The sequence below is a fragment of the Heterocephalus glaber genome, unplaced genomic scaffold (genome assembly GCF_053883595.1).
Source record: "Heterocephalus glaber isolate CG9 unplaced genomic scaffold, H.glaber_assembly_v1.0 deba00001497, whole genome shotgun sequence".
In the NCBI taxonomy this organism is placed as follows: domain Eukaryota; kingdom Metazoa; phylum Chordata; class Mammalia; order Rodentia; family Bathyergidae; genus Heterocephalus; species Heterocephalus glaber.
The window spans coordinates 37,986,728-38,007,116 of record NW_028258320.1 but is presented as its reverse complement, the minus strand read 5'-3'; the positions used below and the strand labels follow the sequence as shown (position 1 = coordinate 38,007,116).

Genomic DNA, 20,389 nt, shown 5'->3' with positions numbered 1-20,389 from the left:
GTTTACAAATCTAGAAGCAATGATACAAACATGAAAGACATACCTTCTGTACAAAGTGAACAAATAAAAGTGATAGCAAAGATAACAAATGTACTGTGTAGCATGAGATCATGTGAGAGACTTATTTGTATTAAGGTTTGATTTTTTTGTTGTGGAATACTAGACAAATGAGCTTTGGAATCAAGTGAATCTGAATTCAAATCCTGATTCCATGAGATCTTTACTTTGTAAAATTGATATAATGTTACCTATTTTATGGTATTTTTGTTGGTATTGCTATCCCATATATAAAGTTCTCACCAGAATGCTAGTTTTTCCTATCTTCCATCTGTGAACTCTAAGATTTAATTTCTGATGAGATATGTGTATATTTGTGTGTGTGTGTGTGTGTGTGGTGTTTTGATGTTCTTCTCCTTTTTAAAGTTTTTTTCATGATCTTTAATACAGACGCTACCATGCTAAGTAAAATAATCACAAGCACTATTGATTAACTAGAGTAAATGTCCCTGGACAGAAAAACCAGTTTCCAAATCTATTTTTCCCTCTAGTGGCAAATCTAGGTGACTGCATGGTTCCTGTAAAATTCCCTGATTAAAATAGGGTTTGAAAAGGAAACATGTTAAATAACAGTAAGTGTTTCTCTCATAGGATTATTTGCTTTGTTTGCTACATGTCTGGGCACTTTTGGAATTAATTTTGTGTGAGAGTTAAAGTTTAAAGCTGTAGAAATGAAATACTGCCATATTTGCAACAATTTTAATATAACCAGACAGCATATTTACCTTTTAATGGTATAGATTTCTGGACCTGGTTGCAATCTGAAATATCTAAAACTTATTTGATAATTCAAAACTGAATTTTGTCATCAAAAGTTTTTTATAGCTGAAGAAATTGATAGTATGTTACTTTTTCTTTTTTTCTTTTTTTTTTTTTTTGGTACTGGGGATCGAACTTGGGACTTTGCGCTTGCAAGGCAGGCGCCAGAACCACTGAGCTAAATCCCGGGCCCCAATAGTATGTTACAGTAGATGAGGAGAGAGAGAGACAGAGACAGAGACAGAAAGGTGTCAACACTGTTTACATGATGCCTGACATTTGTGCATCAACCAGTTACTTTGTAGCTAAAAAATACAATTTCATTCATATCAACCTTTGGTATGTCATTGTTATGATTGTTAAGTTAATATTAGAAGCAGATTTTTACCCTCTATTATTTCAACTACTTCTTTGTTTCATATCTGGGTAAACTGAAGTTGATAATAGCTGAAGTTTTTCTTTGTGGTTCTTAGGAAATCAGATTCCTAGTATTAGTCCAAGCAAGCTTCATAAAATTCCCAGCACCCTTCGCCCCCACATTTCTTCATTTAGATAACTCTAAAAATATTTAATTTGGCAATATAACAAAGCCATTCACATTAGCCTTGTGCAGGAAGAAGAAAAGAGTATTTGGACTAGAAGATGGATTCCTAGGTGAAGAGGCATGATTCAGTAATATTCACTGGGAGTTATGTGACTCTTTATCTCCTTACTTTAAAGTCAGACCAGGAGGAAGAATACAATACAGAATAATTGACTAAAGCCAAAGTCAAATACTGAACTTTTTTTTTGAGGGGAAAACATTTGAAATTTAACCTCTCAGTACTTTTGAAATGTACAATATTAAATATTTTACTACACTGTCAACATTTTCTAAGCTCTGATGAACTACTGGATCTGGGCTTTGAAAAACAATATCATCTGACCACCAAAAAAGAGAAGCTATCCCTTATGAGCCCCACTATGGAAGATCACCATGTGACCTGTGAAATATAATTTTAAAATCTTAATCTGATCAAAGTTATAATTTACAGGAATGGTCCGCATCTGGGCAGGGTGGGCAGTTTTGCTCCCAAACTGAGTATTTGGCAATGTTCAGAGATGTATTTGATGGTTACAGCTTAGGTCGTGTGAGGACTACTAGCATCTAGTGGGTAGTGGCTAGAGATGCTGTAGTACCCAGGACAGACATGCAGTAAAAAGTTGTCTGGCCCAAAATGTTATAGTGTTGAGGTTAAGAAGTTCTGAGTTCCAAAATATATGAAGGATAGAGAAGAATGCTAAGTGATACTACTGGAATATAATTGGTAAATTCTCAATGGTATGAAATCACAAGAAGAAAGACATAGTTTCTTCTACAATAACAACAACAATTTCAGGGGGAAAAAAGAGAGAAAGGAAAGTTAGACCTATAGACCTAAAGAGATATATCAGTAAAGGGCATAATAGAGTTTATTTGGTTTATAATTTAAACACTTTGAGATTTATGAGGCAATTAGACATTTAATCACTGACTGGATATTTAATATTAAAGTTTTGTTAAGTTAAAAAAAGAGAACTAGAACTTACGTTTTAGAAATCCATTCTGAATGAACTATGTGATGTCTGAGAATTGCTTCAAATTAGTATGGGAAGATAGTGTTATAGCTGTCTCAGCGAAAAAATCATGCCACAAAAATGTCCAAATTAAAGGAGTCTTTTTAATAGCCGGTGACCAAGGATGAGCTTGAGCTCCCGTCTTCCTTGGTATCTGTCAATCAGGGAAGCCCCATGTTTAAAGGGAAAAACCACACAAGAGAATGTCATGATCTTATCTTTGAGCAAGCACAGGGGTACAGAAACAGATTGCAAGCTAGACTGATATCCAATTTTTGGGCTTCAGCAGGAAATTCCTATCTTTATGGTTAGCGGCACAGTATAATATGTCCTGTCCTTTGTTCTTAACCACAAGGTAAGCTATGTGCTGGTTAACTTATCACTTTGAACAAGCAATCTTGGGAGGAAAAGGGGTAAAGTTCAGGCACAGGCTATTGGGGGGTTTCTGGTTAACTCACTTCAATAGAAGTGGCTAGAGGTACAGATGAAACAAGATTGGCTATGTATTGGTAGTAGCTAAAACGAAGTAATGAGTACAAAGGAGTTTATTAAACTATTCTGTCTCTCTGTCTGTCTGGCTCTCTCTATATATACATTTCTCTATATAACATATATACACATATATGTATATGTGTATGTTTAGAGAGATAGATGGTTAAATTTTTCTGCACTAAAAAGAAGAGGCAGTGTACCAAAAGTCTCATTCCCCAGTGACCACGAAGTTCATTTGCTCAACACGTTTTTGTTCAGGGAAGTGGGGACCATGAATCTGGATTTGGAATTATTTAGCTTTACATGATGAGAGGATACCCAAGGGATGATTACAGGAAGCGGGTGGAAAAAACTTGAATACTAGCCAATGTGTTGACAGTTCAGATTAACAAATGACACATATTAGCACAGCTGCTGTGGGAGCAAAGAAAACAGAAACTGTGTTCAAAGACCAAAACTCAAACTGCCCTTATTTTCTGAATACAGACTAAAAGAAAGACATTTAGCTGGAAAAGGAGGTTATAATAATATAATGATTATCCTTTTCCCAAGATGGTGGAGTATATGAATCATCTGGGTCCTTTATTGTTTATATCATCATGAATATTTGTCACTATCCACTGAAACTGAGGTTAGTGAAGACTGCCAACAATGTACACTAATATATTAAAACAAAGACTTCTAAATTATTTTAGCAGTTTTTCATTTCCACTTTAAAAGTTAAGGAGAGAGTTTAGAGGAAATAAGAAAGCTTCAGGTTTCCTAAAAAGATTGAGGGACATGACAATATGATAAAAATAAACAGATTTTTATAAATATTTTCTATATTTTACAAATTGAGCTGGATATAAAATGTTCTATGCCTCATTTATATTTCATACATCAAACCTATCATAGCATGACAAGTGAGAACAAAAAAGCTTAATTGCTAAAAATATGAGGTCACAATTTTGAGTGTGTTATTAAAGTCTTTTAGGTAAAGCTATGCTGTCTAAAAATTTTGAAAGTTTGAAGCTTTTTTTTATTGCACCAACTTGTGTCAGGTGTACTCTTTGTTTTTATATGTCAGTGGGAAAGTTTCTGGATTCTGTGGATGACAGGATAGTGGCAGTGACTTAAAGATAGTTTGGTTTGTTGGTGCCTGTTTTGTGGTTGAAGTCCAATAAATGAGGGCATGATGGTAAGTAGTCATCATAGAGCATACCATTTACTTCTCAACTTCCTCAGTCAAGATTGGGGCTGCAGCTGCTTCACAACCTGCCCTTCCACTCTCCTCTCTGGGAGGTGAAAGTGAGATAAGCTCAATTCAGTTTATATCCCTATGGGCCTTCTCACGAGGCTGAACATGAAAAGAGCTAGCAATATCCCCACTGTGCAGTTGAAGAGGCCGAGCTTCAGTAACAATAGAAATCATCAACAACAATTAAAAGCAGTTACTCAGTGTCAAGAGTGTATAAAAGGAGTCAATATTTAACCCCAAGACTTTCTTTTGGCAGCATTCATAGTTCAGAAAAGAATCTTATCTGAATTGAGAAAAGAAATGGAACGGAACGAGATTTGAGGGTAAGTTCCACATCCCTGGGAATGTGTCCTTTCGAAATTTCTAAATGAAAATTAAATTTCCTTAAATTAAAAAAAACTCAAAATGACAAATAGAAAGTTTGTTGATGCCAATATATTTCTAAAGTCAAAGTTACAGAAAGACCCACTGCACTTTAAGCATTCCACTAAGTGGATAATTCTTCAAATCCAGAGCTAGTTTTTGTCTTCTGCCATCATAGAAACAATTTCATTATAAATTTCTTGAGGGGCATTCATTGCCCAGATAAAGTCCAAGTGATTGTAAGGAAGAATCTCTTTGTGGTAAATGAGATTGGAGAGTTTTGGAAGCAAATCATTAACATCCCGGGGATCTGCCAACAAGTCATTGCCACCATTCCACACTGCAATGGGTACACTCATGGCTGTCACATTGTAGAAGGGAGGTGTGCTCTAAAACACACAACAAAAAGAGTCACAGTTCAGGTAACCACAATTTAAACCCAGTATTTATTCTGTGGGTAGATTTGTAATATAAATTAGCTTAGCTTTACAAGTAAATTCTAACAATGATTGCTCTAAGTCACCTTTATCTGTAGAGAAATTTAGACACAGTATGTTTTGGAGCTATGCTTCTCACTCTACTGGGCCTGTCAAATCACCTGGGAATCTTATTGAAATGAAGACTGATTCATTAAATGGGGAAAGAGCTGGAGTCTCTACATTTGGAGGAAGGCTGATGCTGTTGGTTCTGAACCATGATTTGAATTGCAAGGCATTAGATAATGATTCTTATAAATTTAAAACTTAGATATCAACTCAAGCTGAAAGAAATAGATATGATCAGATTCTAACATTGGCAGATTGTTTCTATTACTCTGAAGTATAATAATATTCCACCCCTTTGAAGTATAATCTCAAAATGTTCCAAGTTACTTATTTTAGCTTTGTATTGACTCACATTATGATCACTGGATAAGTTTACTGGTTTAGTTAAAGGACTGTATTTATATAATTCTACCTGATTTTACTAACTATTGCTTTAAATTCTGAGAAACAGTATCATCAGCCCCATTTTATATTTCTAGAAAATCACCATTCACACAGATTTTTAAGGAGAACCATAATGCAGGAAAAGAAACAAAGGAATCACTCACCTCCAATTTTCTCACAACATATAGACATCATACTTTAAAGAACACTAATCCAAAATGTTAAATATTTCTCTCTTCTTACTTGTCAAATAGCCAACATAGAAAAAGTTTATCATATGTAATTATCTGTCATTTTTAATGTTTTCCATCATATTCATTTATTAGCAAAAATAGTTTGGAAAATATCTATAATTATAAATCTTTTACTAAAAATTCTTTTACTAATATCCCATTATTCAAAGAGTTTCCAGATGCCAGCTCTGGCTTTTAAATTAGTGTCACTGCTTCAGTTAGTTCAAGGCCAACCTGACCTGTTATTGACTTGGTCAGAAGGAAGATGGACTTAGGGAAAGAGCACTCCTGATCTCACTTGGCCCTTTAAAATAAAGTCATCTGATTGTCAGCATTAGAGCCCAGTAGTAAGATAGTTCAAAACAAGCCTATTGAGGCGATACTCTTAAGTGAAATAAATAGGACACACATGTGTAAATACTGAATAGTTTCTCTAGTATGAGAAACTGAGAGTGTAAATAAGGATTAAAATGATTAAAATGAATAATTGATAACTTGAAATAGGAAAAAAAAGGTCTAAAGGGGTAGGGGAAGTGGGAGGGGAAGGGGAAAGGAAAAATTATGAGAAAAGGAAAAAATGGAAACAAAGTCTTTGTAAATAGGGAAGGGTGGAGGGGGTGAAGGGAGCATGGGGAATGGGGAAAAAATGAGAACCAAGATACATCATGTACAAGTACAAGTACCCAGTGATAATGGTAAATGTATTGTATACCTAAAATGTACCAATAAAAGAATTCAAGCAAAAAAAATCAAAAACCAAAAAAACAAAAAACCCCACAAGCCTGAGCTTTGGAGTTATGGGAAGGTGATGGTTGGGAAAAAAGAGTTTTCAACAAAAATTTTGTTTGATGGTATTCTGAAAACCTCTTTAAAGACATCAAGGACATAAAATAAAGGGGGTGTAGGATGTTGTTACAAGAACATATAAACCCCTCCTAAATTTCAAGTCATAGAAACAGATGAAAATTAGGAGACTTGTTTAGCTACTACTGCTTGTATAGAAAATCTGGGAGAAGAAAAGTTTACAGAACAATGTAGCATACTTTCCTTGTTCCAAATTAGTTAGAAATAACATGAGAGTTTGCTCTGAGCTAAAGATGTATATCTCATTGAATCATGCCCATAACTTTGAGTTTGGGTAGAGAGATGCAGAAATTATTGCCCAAACTCATATTAACCACCAATAAGATGAATTCCTAAGCTGGGTCCTTTGTACTATAAGTGAGAAGACTGTTCGGTATGGTTGCCTGACCCACAAGGCTTGTGCCTGCTGAAAAATATTTCCATCCTTGACCTTCAACATACCCTCTTTCTCTTTTGTACAGGAATATGTTCCTATGAAATTACTCCTTTGACTGTCAACAAAGGAGGGAGAATTGTTTGAGAAAACTAGGGATTACAGCTCTATTAAGTATGGTTAGAATGATTAACTTATTATATCAGTTGATTGCACATCAAAAAGGAGAGAACAGGGTTAAATGCAAGTCTGAGCAATAACAATGAGTGGAGGTAAGTCTTTCACATGTGGTGTTGTGGAAGGAGCACAGCACTGGAGCATGGCTACACAGTAATGTGGGACAGTGGGAGACTAGGCTTCAACAATTCCTTGAAAAATGGGGATATGAGTAGAATAATTTCTTGTTTAACCTTTTATATCTTTGTCTTTTAAAATGCAAATAATTTCAATTTTAAGAAGCTTACCTGATTAAAGTGCAACATGTTCAGATATGGGCTTCCCCAGTTAAAAGCTTGAAATTTTCCAGACCTGCCAGCCTAGTGTAAAATAATTAAAAACACAAAGAAATAAAAATTATTCTTGCATGTGAAAATAAAATTTAAATATTTCCAAGTAGTTTATCTTCAACATAAACAATTATTTAAAATCAGTTTTCTCAAAGTAAAAATTATTAATCATGTAGGACAAGGTATGTATGCAAATTTAAATGCAGCTTTGCATTAAATAATTTTTCTTGCATGTCCCAAGTTATAAATATCATTCTTTACTACCCAAAGCACCTGTTTTTATAAACTTTCTTTATTTTTAAAAAATTTTTTCATAAACTTTCATTCACATGGATGCATAGCTATTTTCATATGATAGTCATATGCCAGAAAATTATTTGCCAGAAGCATTTGACAGAATGTTTTAAGAATGTGCTTTAGGTAAAGTTCAAGTGTTCAGACCCATAAAATAAGTTTTAACATCACTGAAGCAATGATACCTGGGCCCAGTGGAGGATGTCTTGAACAGAAGTTCCTGCTGGATTATGTGATATATACACATCCAAGCGACTCTAGAATCAAGCATACAAACATGCACATGCATACTTAGACATATTTGGTTTCTGGAAAATAGTTAAGATCTGAATTCTTTGATTCCAATCTGGTGTTTCAGGACAGCTTTCACCAGAAGAATATGAACAATAGAGTAGAATTTGAATTTAGGCTGACTTGAATTCACATGCTTAATTACTTTATGATATTGCACTTTCTCACATAAGTTTTAAAACCCTTAGTCAATTCAAAGCAAGTGCTAATGCAGATTAAGAATATGGGCAAGGTGTTACATAGTAGATCTAAAATATATTTTGTAAAATGTATGGGAATGACTAGCAGCATTAAAAATACAATAACATTTAAGTGCCTAATATCTTCCCTATAGAGATACTGGCTCAATTATATGGTTTTATGCCTTCTATCATAGAATTTAAATCAACATCAATTGTGTGGTTGGTCACAAGTGAGTACTGAGCTCCTTGCAGGGTAATTATTTACTTGAGGAGTGATTCAGGTGATAGCAGGGAGCAAGAGGTAACAGAATGGGAATAATAACTTGTGATTACTCTTTGGTTTGCCAGGATACTATGAACACAATTCTGAAGCTACTTCTAGTTCTTTTAAAATGCCACTTCAAAGTGGTGATGAAAAAATAATTAAATGCAATCATCAAAAGATTCAGAATATAAATTGCAATGTATACAAACCGTGTTGAAATTTTTACTGTCAAATCCACATATGATAAATAAGGCATTACTGCAGAGAAGATCCATCATTTCACGGGAGCACACTTCAGTAGCAAGAAATTGATCAAAGAAGTTGTGTGGCATAAATATTTTCTCACCAAATATCATCTGAAAAATAAAAGAATCATTAGAACACTGCAGCAATCAAGCTGGAAAAAGACTCCTTAATTATCTAATCTACTCAGCAGGTGTCTTTCAGCAGATGATATTTTTTATTTCTGTATGTATTTATAGGAACTTCCTATACTTTATTTAATTTCCACAATGAAGTTGTGAAATGCACAAGGTGGATATCAGCACTGGATGTCTATTGTTGCATTGAGAATGGTAGTGGTTACTGAGAGGAAGCAAAAGACACAGTAAGTTACAATCTATTTGCAGTGATATGAGTTGTGGAGTAAAATCAGAGAGCAACATGACATTGTCATATTTCCGTGCCAACATGCAATTTCAGCAGTAAACTGTGGAAAGATCAGGAGAGAAAATAATAATTCTGAGTCATATTTTCGGCAAAACCTCTGGACATATTTCCCAATTATTTTGGGGGAAAGCAGGCTTTTTCTCATTTCATATATGAGAAAACATGAAGTTAGTGAATTGCAACTTGAACCGATTAGAACTGCATGATACCAGAATCCTGGCCAAGGCTTTTTAAAAAATCACTTTCTGTTTTATTATCAGAAAATATAAGTAGAAAGTAAGTTCTAGATCAATCCAACAGTAAATACATTCAGCATCATCACAACAATTTAGATTTTAAATAAAAGATTTACAAATGAAAGTTGTTCCCCACTTCCTGTTACCAGAATGCAGTTGCACACCTTGACACATCTATGTAGAGTGCTTGGTAAGGGAAAGGTCTGTGAAGAAGCAGAAACACTAATAGCCATTGGTGACCCCACATAAAGCTAATCAAGAGTAAAGACATCAACGGTATCTCACAGGCTGTAGAGGGGATTCAAATATAGTCAGTGCTACAAACAAGTAATATAAGCATCTGTAGCTCCATTTTGAGGTACAAACATGTTTGTCCAGCAGATATTTTGGTTCTCTTTCTATCACTTTGAAATCCATGGGAAATTATGCATTTTAGATTCAATTAACTAAAGAGAATCACATACCTTGAAGAGAAATGTAGGAATATAGGAAAGCTTTTTCAAAAGACTTTCAGTATACTTCACAGTGGCCACTGGAGCTAATGCATAAAAGGTTTTGATTCTTTTAGCCAACTTGAGATTGGTAGAGAAGGCAATAAAACCTGAAACAGAACAAGGAACGGGTCAAGAAGAGATGCATGTACGTGTGTTTTAACAAGTGTGCAATTATCTTGCACTTGCTAAGGTGACATCAGAGACAAGCTGTGAAATTGGCATTTCTGCTTGCTCAGATATTCATGAGCATGATGATCATAATTTTTAAAATGTACACTAGTGAAAAAGAAGAATGGAAATATTCAAAAGTGTAATAACTCAAAAAGTAGTAGATTATAGTTATTTGATGCTGAATAATTCTACTCACTTTAATAAGGCCCAAAGGAAATCATGTTCCATCTCAATAATTTAATATCCCTATGTACTCAATCTAATATACCTAGATATTATAGAAAAGCTAGTATTCTGCATTCAATATATACCATTAAAAGAGTCAGAGGATTATGTCATGGATTAATATAGATTTTTCATCCAAAAATGGTTACTTTTTTTTACTGATTTGGAAAATAAAGGAGTAAATTTTAATCACTAAAGAAACTTCCCACTTTTTTACAAAGGACTCTGAGGTGACAATAACCATGTATCATTGATTCTTTCCTCCCCAGGTTGCCTTTTGAGTCAGAGGCTGTTCTTCAATCCTTGCTGTAGGGAAGAGTGTGACCGACCCTTAGCTGGGAGCCAGCTCTGCTTTAGTTCTACTGAAGAGATCTGCTTCCCCGAGGTTATATGCACCCTTTCAGGGGAGCCTGCATCTAACAACTGGTCAGGAAGTAAGAAAAAAGGCCTGGCCCACTGGACTCACTAGGAAAGACTCTGACAAGCCATATTGTACAGGGCCAACAGAGGCCTTTCTGGAATTATTTCCTAGGCCAACTTCTCCTTCTGGCTAGTCTTGTTTTTTGCCTTTATCCTAAAAGTATTTCTTCAAGAAATATCCTGAGAATTCATCTTTATCTTCTTGGGAACCTTACCTGTTCCACTACACCTGTTATTATGAGTCTAAAATTCTACAGTTGAAATCAATACATTGGGATGAACACACAGTTGGAGAAGGAATTTTACAGGCTTCCACCATGACTTTCACCTACTTTCCTGCATGTGTGTTCCTTTGTGGACATTTCAATTATTTAGAACTGTGGTAGGAAGAAGAGGCATCATGTAGGAGTGAGGATCAGCATAAAAACACATCATGATATCTCTCATACAACTTCCCATTTCCCCCTGCTCTCACCTTTCTTTTCTTTACAACTTCTCTTGTCGTCTCTTGAACTCATTTCATTATACTTTCACTCCAACTTCTCCACCACAGCTGCTGTTATAGAAGTCTCCTATCACTTCTAAGCTGCTAAATCCAATGGCTAGCTCTCAGACTTCATTTCACTTGATTTATCAGTAACCTTTTCCATAAATGACTATATATTCCTTTTTCAAGTACTTTCTCCCCTTGGCTTTCAGAACAACACATACTTCTGGTTTTCTTTTTACGACTGTATTATTATTGTTATTATTATTATTTCCTAAATTCTTTCCTTGATTCTTTCTCTTCTTCTAAATTAAGGTGTAGCCCAAGGTTTATATTTAGACCTCTTCTTTTTCCTCATTGAATTTATTGCTTTGGTTATTACATTCTGTTTCATGTACTGATGACACTTGTTTTGTATTTTTACTTCAATCTTCTTCCTGGACTCCAGATTTGTCCACATAACTGACTGCTTGACACGGCTATATGAATCTCTAATATGAACCTAGCAGTATTTCAAAACTGAGCTCTTGTTCACCCTACCAAAACAGCTTGTCTCATAGCCTTTCCCATCTTTGTAGTGGCTCTTCCATTATCCCACAAACCCTGGTGCTCAGGACACAAACCTTGGCATTATCCTTGAGTTGCCTTTTTTCCTTATACTCTTTATTCAATATGTAAGAAAATCCTGTTGGTTCCATCTCCAAAATACCCTAACCACACATCAGCTGGCATCAGCTCCTAATCCAGGTCATCATAATTTCCAGAATGAATTATTGCAGGAGTCCTCCAAGTAGTTCTCTGTTTCTGTACTTTTTCCCTTCATCAACTGAAAGGACCCCATTAAGGATCATGAAACACCTCTATTCAAATTCAAAATTCCTTTACGGTTTCCTTTTTCACTCTGCATAAAAGCTGATGGTTTTACAACAGCCAAAGTGTTCTGAAGAATTTGTCCTCCCCAACTCTCATAATCTCATCTCATTTGCTCCTCTGTCTCTCAGTCTCATTCATCCACACAAGGGATAGCTTTACTGCAGTTCCTTAAACATATTAGGTATGCTCCAGCTTCTGATTGTTTGCACTTGCAATTCTGTCTACCTGGAATATCAGTCTGCCAGGTATACACAACTTGTTCTCTGACCTCATCTATGTCTTTATGCAGAGAATCTTTATTTGTGTTTCTTATTCAAAATTGCTTTGAACCTCTCTGATGCTCCCTAACATCCTTCCCTATTTACTTTTTTCCAAATCATTACCATTTTTAGTGCATATTTTACTTTGTAATTTTTGTTATTTCCCAGCTTTCTCTCACTAGAGTATAAATGGTATGAAGGTAGAAATATTAATCTATTTTATTTATTACTGTATTCTTTAGATATGTGGTAGGTCTATTCTCCATAAATATGGTTAATACATAAAATAAATTCAATCCAGAGGCTATATGATGCTGACTTGAGAGTCAGATTGCCTGAGCTGGTATCTGTTGATACTATTAGTAATAAATCACATTATCTTGGACAAATTATTCAACTCTATGCTTTTTTACCTTTCTGTACAATTGAGATAATAATTGTCCCTATATCATTGGGTTGCCATGGGCATTAAATTTTATAATAAATGAAAAAAATGCAATTATACTCCATCACCACTGGGAAGGGGTCTGTAAGAACTAAACTACCTAGTCTCGATGCCTTTACTTACCAATGGTGGTACCTTGAGAATGACCAACATAGTGAATCTTCTCCTGTCCAGTTTTCTCTACAATGAAGTCAATTGTGGCTGGAAGATCATATTTAGCCATTTCATCAAAGCTACAAGAAAAATGACAAAGTAAAACTGAATATATTTTTACTATAGCTTCTAAAATTCATGCATATTTATAGATAAGACAATTTCTATCTGAGATTTAGAAAAGTAGATTTTCTAAACATTTCTGCTTATGAACCATTAGTGAATGTCAAATGCCCTTTAGGATGGCTTCTTGTAAACAACTGACATCATTTCTGAAGCTCAGAATTGTGGTTGCAATCTAATTCAAATAAGATAGTAGCTGTAGTTGGGAATTATTTTCATCCCTGAAATGAAAAGTCAGATTTTAAAAAATTGTATGCTGTGTTCCAATGCCATTTAATATGAATCCTCTCTCTCTCTCAATATATATATATGTATATATATATTCTATATATTATTCTACACAATCAGAATGTTATTTTGAAAATGAAAACTCTAGTTTTAAACTTTTCAGTGGCTTTTCATTGCACTGCCTGATAACAGCCTTTCCAGTTATGTCTCAGGTCACTCTCCCTCTTCCTCACTGCATTAAGGACCTTGAGTTCCTGAAAACTCTTAGAACTTTTGTGCTCCAGCATGATCAGCTGAATTCTCTTCTGCTCTCCGTCTCCATCAGTAATGTCCTGGAATAAGGCACAAAACTTTTGATGATCTCTCCATGATGTCTGAATTTTGTTATTTGATGATGACGCAAGCTGCTGTTCTCCCATCCTCAACTGGGTTCAACACTCTCCTGAGTCCACATGCGTGGTTTTTTTGGAATTTGCCAGGGTCAGTAAATTTCCTTGCTTCAGATATATTTCACATCCCATGTGGAAAAGTATATTCAAGATCCTCTCATAGTGGTACTAAGGTCATTGAAAGTTTGAAGAAAAAACTATCTTTGGAGTGATACAAAAGAATACAAAAGAATCCAAGAACAAATCAGACTGAAAAACACTTTCCTTCTCCTCCTACTTGGAGTGTAATTTGTTAAAATGGAACTGGATTAGGAATGAAAAATATGTGTGCTTTCAGAGCCCAAAGTTTACTTTTAATTGCTCATTTTTATTGACTCTTCCCTTTACCTGAAGGCCCAGAATTCAACTGAGTCTGGTGAGAAATACAAATTTCTCCTGGACCAGGTGTTTCCCCTGCTGTTTCCCAGCCACACGTCATAACCAGCATCTGCCAGGATGAAGGCCAGGCTGTTGTTGGGCAGGTTTGCAATCCAGTTTGTGGCTGATGCAAGTAAACCATGCTGCAAAAAGGCCACAGGTCTCTGGCCTATAGAAGAAAATTGATTAAAAGGTTTATAGATTTATTTCTTATTCTAAGACAAGCATGTAAGTAGAATGAAAAATATTTGCTTGATTGAGTTGAACATATTTAAATATCTTACCTGAATTATCTTTTCTCATTTTGCTAGTTTCTAAAATACTAAAGTTTATCAGTTTATTATATCCCAATTATACCTCAGTAAAGCTATTAAAAATATATTCTCAGAAAGTTCAGCACTGTGCTAATCTAGGTGGGCAATGGGTAACATTTTATTCTTTTTGTATGTCACAATTTTTCAACAATGAGAAAAAGAAAAATTTCAACCAGACTAGCAAAAATGATCGTTTTTCATTTGGCAAATGGGCCTCAACTGTCCTCCCATTCTCAATTGCCTCCACAACACACCCCACTATGCTCTTCTTGATCCCCTAAAACTCACTCAATTACTATGTCTGAGAGCAACTTTCCTTGACTCCCCTTAGGGTTAGGTGCCTTCCTCAGGATTTTCAGTTTAATGGTCTGTGCATAATAAACAATCATTAGTTTATTAATCTATCTCATTGGTTTAATGGTGATCTCTTTAAAGTTGGAAATACGGCTTATTGTTGTTCCATTTCCAGAATAAGCAAGCATTAAATCCTTAAATGAAAGAAGGCAAACAACAAGAAAGAAGTATAGGGAAGGATGGAGGAAAGAGAAGAAAGGAAGAGAGGGAAGAGAAAAGAAAGAAAGGGAAAGGAAGGAAAGGTTATACCTCTGTTCTCTGAATTTTTCTTTCCATAAGGAATTCTGTAGACTCCAAGGATATAACCATCTTCAGTGACAACATCATATTCTTCACATGGGTATCCCCAGTAGGAAATCATTTGGTTCTGATGAGGAAAACCCAATGCTTTATATTTTGACTTTTAAATACATCTAATAAATAGATGATACTATTATTTTTAACTGGCTACTAAAAAGTTTAAACCCAATGTGATTCTAAAGCACAATATTATCTCTTAATTTCACAGGGTTTTCTCCTCCTGTGCCCAGTAACTTACAATATTCATATGTACTTCAGGGCTGTCAGCTATTTTTCCCAAGAAACCATGTGTAGTTCCAAGTGCAGATATTAAACTTGTCACTGTTAAGAGCAACCACATTTTGGATCTGCCTGAAACAAAAGAATAACCGGTGGCAGGATTAATCCATTACACTTTCCTAATACTCACATTTGTGACAATTTTCCTTGCATGCAAAGTAGAGAAAGGCTTGAGTTTGATTAAATTCTGTTGGACAACTAACTTAAGACATGCGGATGCCAGCAGGTTCATCTATATATTTAACATATTTTCCTTCTTTTAAATTATTTTTTTGTTTAAGAATATTTCCTATGCTCCAAAGCTACTATGATGAAGACAGCATGGTACTTGCAAAGAAACAGACCTGGGGACCAGTGGAACAGATTAGAAGATGCAGAAACAACACCAGACACACTCAGACACCTCATCTTTGATAAAGGAGCCAAACACCCTCACTGGAGGAAAGATAGCCTCTTTAATAAATGGTGCTGGAAAAATTGGAGATTCAAGATTAAAACTAGACCTATATCTCTCGCTATGCACTAAACTAAAATCAAAATGGATTAAAGATCTAAATATTAAATTAGAAACGCTGAAGCGGCTGGAACAGAGGTTAGGTAGAACTCTTGAAGACATCGGTGTAGGAAAAGATTTTATGAACAAAACCTCAGTTGCCTGTGAACTAGCACAAGCAATCAACAAGTGGGATCTCTTCATATTAAAAAGCTTCTGCACAGCAAGAGAAATCACCAGCAGTGTGAAGAGACAATCCACAATGTGGGAAAAAATCTTCACCTGCTCTTCCTCAGACAAAGCCCTACTATCACAAATCTACAAAGAACTTAAAAAGATCAGACCTCCCAAATTTAAAGACCCAATCCAAAAATGGGCATCTGAAATGAACAGACATTTCTCAGACAAAGAAGTAGAAATACCAAATAAATATATGAAAGCATGTTCAACATTACTGGTCATTCGAGAGATGCAAATGAAAACAACACTGAGATTCCACCTCACTCCAGAAAGAATGGCTGCTATCATGAAATCCACCAATAACAAATGGGTGAGGGTGTAGACTGGTGCAACCACTGTGGAAATCAGTATGGAGATACCTCAAAGAACTAGGACTGGAAGTCCCATTTGACTCAGCTATTTCCCTGCTCAGTGTCTTCCCCAAAGAATTAAAAGAATCATACTACAGTGATATATGTGCACCCATGTTCATAGCAGCACAATTTGTAATAGCTAAAACTTGGAAACAGCCCAAATGCACATCAACTGGAGACTGGACAAAGAAAATATGGTGATTTTTTAAATAAATTGGAGTACTACTCAGCCATAAAGAATGAGAAATTAGAGACATTTATAGCTAAATGGATGCACATTGAGGTGATACTCCTAAGTGAAATAAATAGGACACACGTGTGTAAATACCGAATAGTTTCTCTAGTGTGAGAAACTGAAAGTGTAAATAAGGATTAAAAGGTATGATAGAAAAATGTGAAATAGGAAGAAAAGGGGCAAAGGGGAAGGGGAAGTGGGAGGGGTAGATGAAAGCAAAGAAGGGAATGGAATTAATACGAGAAAGTGGAAAAATGGAAACAAAGTCTTTGTAAATAGGGATGGAGGAGTAGAAGGGAGGGCAAGGGAAGTGGGAAAAATAAGAAACGAGAGATTATGTAAAGGTGCAAATTTCCAATGATGAATGTCATTATATTGTATACCTAAAATGAACCAATGATTAGAATGAATAATTGATAATGCGAAATAAGAAGAAAAGGTCCAAACTGTAGGGGAAGTGGGAGGGGTAGCGGAAAGGAAAGAAGGGAAAGGAAAAATGATGAGAAATGGAAAAAATGGAAACAAAGTCTTTGTAAATAGGGAAGGGTGGAGGGGTGAAGGGAGGTCAGGGAATGGGGAAAAAATAAGAACCAAGGTACATCATGTAAAGGTACAATTCCCAATGAGAAATGTAAATGTATTGTATACCTAAAATGTACCAATAAAAGAATTAAAACAAAAAGAATATTTCCTACTTTATGTTTAAGTCTTATTGAAGCAATCTGAATTGGCAAAAAAAATCTTCAAACTATCCCACAAAGCATTCTTATTATACTTTACATTTAAAACTTTTACCAACTTATTTTGAGAGCCAAAACTGAGAGTGCCAGTTGCATGGATGTGTGATGCACATTATGCCTCTAGATTCAATCTCAGTATAACATGCATTTTTACCTAGCATAATGTTTTTTAAAAAATATTATTTATTATAACCATTTTGTTATATTTATTGTTAAATCATTATGTGGATTTATTTATTCATTCATTTTGAGGATTTAAAAGTCACCATAATTGGAGCAATGTGTGGATATAATTTTAGGAAAGTCATTGGTCTTTTAATTTTTTTGCTGTGATGTTATCACATTGAAATTACTTAGGTACCCTTGAAAATTATAAATCATCAATGTATTGGATGACTAGTATATTTTTTCACAAATATTTAACAACAAAAATGAAAAATCAGTATCATTATTTGAAAAAAGATTCAGTGGATTTTCTAAAGCAATCTTTGCATATTTTGCAGGTGAAAAATAGCCACTCACTTCTTAGATAACAATAATAATTTCAATTTCACTGAATTAGTGCTATTATATAAATGATCACATAATTATGCCACTCCAAAACTGTTAGACTTTTTAAATTATAAGGCAATACAGGCTGAGAGCAATACATGCCAGTGATCAAATGTGTTTTTTTAGATTTAAAATATCCTATTTGAAGATCTTACTAGATCTCATCCCTCATAAAAGCTAAGAAGATTCCAGTTTAAACTGACTTGCCAATTTAAAAATTCGTAAACCTTGTGTGTCAACATGTGGTCCCTGGGGCAACTGCTCAGCATTTTCTCAGACAATAAGTAAGCATTTAATATACACTCAAAATTATTAGAATTGAGCTAGTGTTTTTTGTTTTTTAGGTTTTACATTTTGCTTAAAATTTCAATTTATAGAGTTTCCTCTCTTCAAAGGAGCAGTACCATAGGACTCTACCTCTCTGATCTTGTGGTGATAATTATCACTTGCTTCTCAGTACAGATAATATTTGACATTAGACTCAGAACATGTAAACTGCCTTCTGTGTTGTAATCACCAACTGTAAGTTCAAGAGTCTTCAGATATTAAGCTCATAAAAAAGCCTCAAAGGAGAATTAACATTTGTTCTCAAATATTTTAAGGGATACTATATGGGAGATAGTTTTAAATCAAACCATTTTTAATATTTCTGAAACAAATCACCCAATAACTACTTACTGAGTGACTACTGCATGATATGAGCAATATTTGGAGGTCACAGATCATAGCACTCAAGTGTAGTTCTTTGCAAAGCGGTGACTTCTCAGTTGCTGATAACTTCTCCACAAAGGCTTGTATTATCATTTAGCTGATGCCTGACTTACTGTAAAGACAGACTAGAACTCTTCCCACTTAAATCTGACCCTCTAATCTAATAGTTTGGCAATTTATTTAGGATAGAAATTAGATGTAACAGTGTGTCTTTAATAAAAATGAGTGATTTGGGTGACATTAAATTTTTTGACATAGCATGTCAATGCAGCCAATTCATATGACGTTATGCCTAGGACTGGTCTGTTGTTTCTTAAAATGGAGAATAACATACAATAGACTTTCACCTAAGGCACTCATTACAACAATAAACTGATTCACCATTCAGTAAGACTTTCAGGTACATAAAGAAAATTTACAAAGAGGAATAAGTCATAATTCAAATGGACTCATTTCTACAGATGTATATACAACAAATATATGAGCTTTTTAAAAAAAATGACACAGGAGAGTTAAAGAAAGGAATGAATCTGAGAATTCAAATAATTTTGCTCAGCAGAAGTTATACTCACCGTCTCCTCTGAAACAGGATTATGTTTTTCCGGCTGCTTAATATTTTGGTTAGTGGTGCATTTACTTCTTATATACAAAACCTTCAACAATGAACAAAATTAATCATCTTCTGATTAAATTATCCTAAAGACTTAATATCTAGACATCATCTAATATTAAAAAGACAAACCTAAAAATCAAACAATGCATTCAAGTTCACACATGTAATATTAAGTTCTCAGCTTTTATTTTTAAGAGATGCAAATATTAGCCAAAGGAGCTTTGATGATTAAAAAAGATTTAGAAAACATTAAAATGATTCTTGATAGCTTAATTATATAAAAATTACAAGCCACATGTATACTATAAATGATTATATAGTTTGGTTCAGATAAGGAGGCTTAAAATGGTAAAAGGCTCCAACCCTTGCTTGTTAAAACTGCAGCACAAAAGCTGTTCTAACTAGATGGTTAGATAAATCATGTGATCAGCGAAGATTAATGTTTCATTATGGCCTTCGACCAGAGTCTCTTACTCTGTACATAATGGTCTAGCTAATACACAAAACCGAGCCCGTGACCTTTAAGAACAGATAAGTGATGACCTTTTCTTTGTATAAAATCAACTAGAGTTTGAACAATGTGAATGTATTTGTATGTGAATTACATACTTGAATTTTTTGTTTAAAATATAGTTAATTCTTTATAACTACCACAAGCATCTGTACCTCATAATGAAAAAAATAGAATCATATTTAGACTTGTTAAAATCATTTGTAATTTATTTTTAGAAATCTAGATTTGCTTATTGGCACTTAAATACCTGGTAGAAATAATGAAGAAATAACCATTGTTGAAATGAAGAAATATCGATCTATAAGCTGATACCTTTCCACCAAGTCCCACTATATAACCAACTAGCATTCCATTGTTTGGATAATCTAGGAAAAATCAGGCATATCAAATGCCATGAATATTTACATATTTTTATATACCAGTATCCTGTCTTCACTCAATTTTTGTAGATTTTCATTGATAACCAGAGTTTTGAAAGGAAAAGATGCAGTTTCAAAAGGATCAAGATAGCCAGAAATTATTTTGCTACCTTAGTGCAATTTGAATCAAGTTCACTAGGGAATAGGACCCAGCTCAACCACGTTTCTTTATGAAATTGTCTAAATTTAAGAAACAGAATGCAGGATGTATTCCCTTAGTGTTTTCCTATAATTGAAG

At 34.5% G+C, this 20,389-nt stretch overlaps 1 protein-coding gene across 1 annotated transcript; it reads right to left on the bottom strand.

The window, feature by feature from the left end:
* Nucleotides 1–2,497: 2,497 nt before the first annotated feature.
* Lipf (lipase F, gastric type) lies at nt 2,498–19,377 on the bottom strand. The gene is made up of 10 exons (XM_004858363.4): nt 19,178–19,377; nt 15,241–15,353; nt 14,952–15,069; nt 14,005–14,203; nt 12,848–12,957; nt 9,814–9,950; nt 8,654–8,800; nt 7,892–7,963; nt 7,371–7,442; nt 2,498–4,896 (listed from the first exon to the last, which is right to left on the bottom strand). The coding sequence occupies exons 2-10, from the start codon at nt 15,340–15,342 to the stop codon at nt 4,660–4,662; spliced, it is 1,194 nt and encodes a 397-aa protein (XP_004858420.1). The 5' UTR covers nt 15,343–15,353; nt 19,178–19,377; the 3' UTR covers nt 2,498–4,659.
* Nucleotides 19,378–20,389: the final 1,012 nt, after the last annotated feature.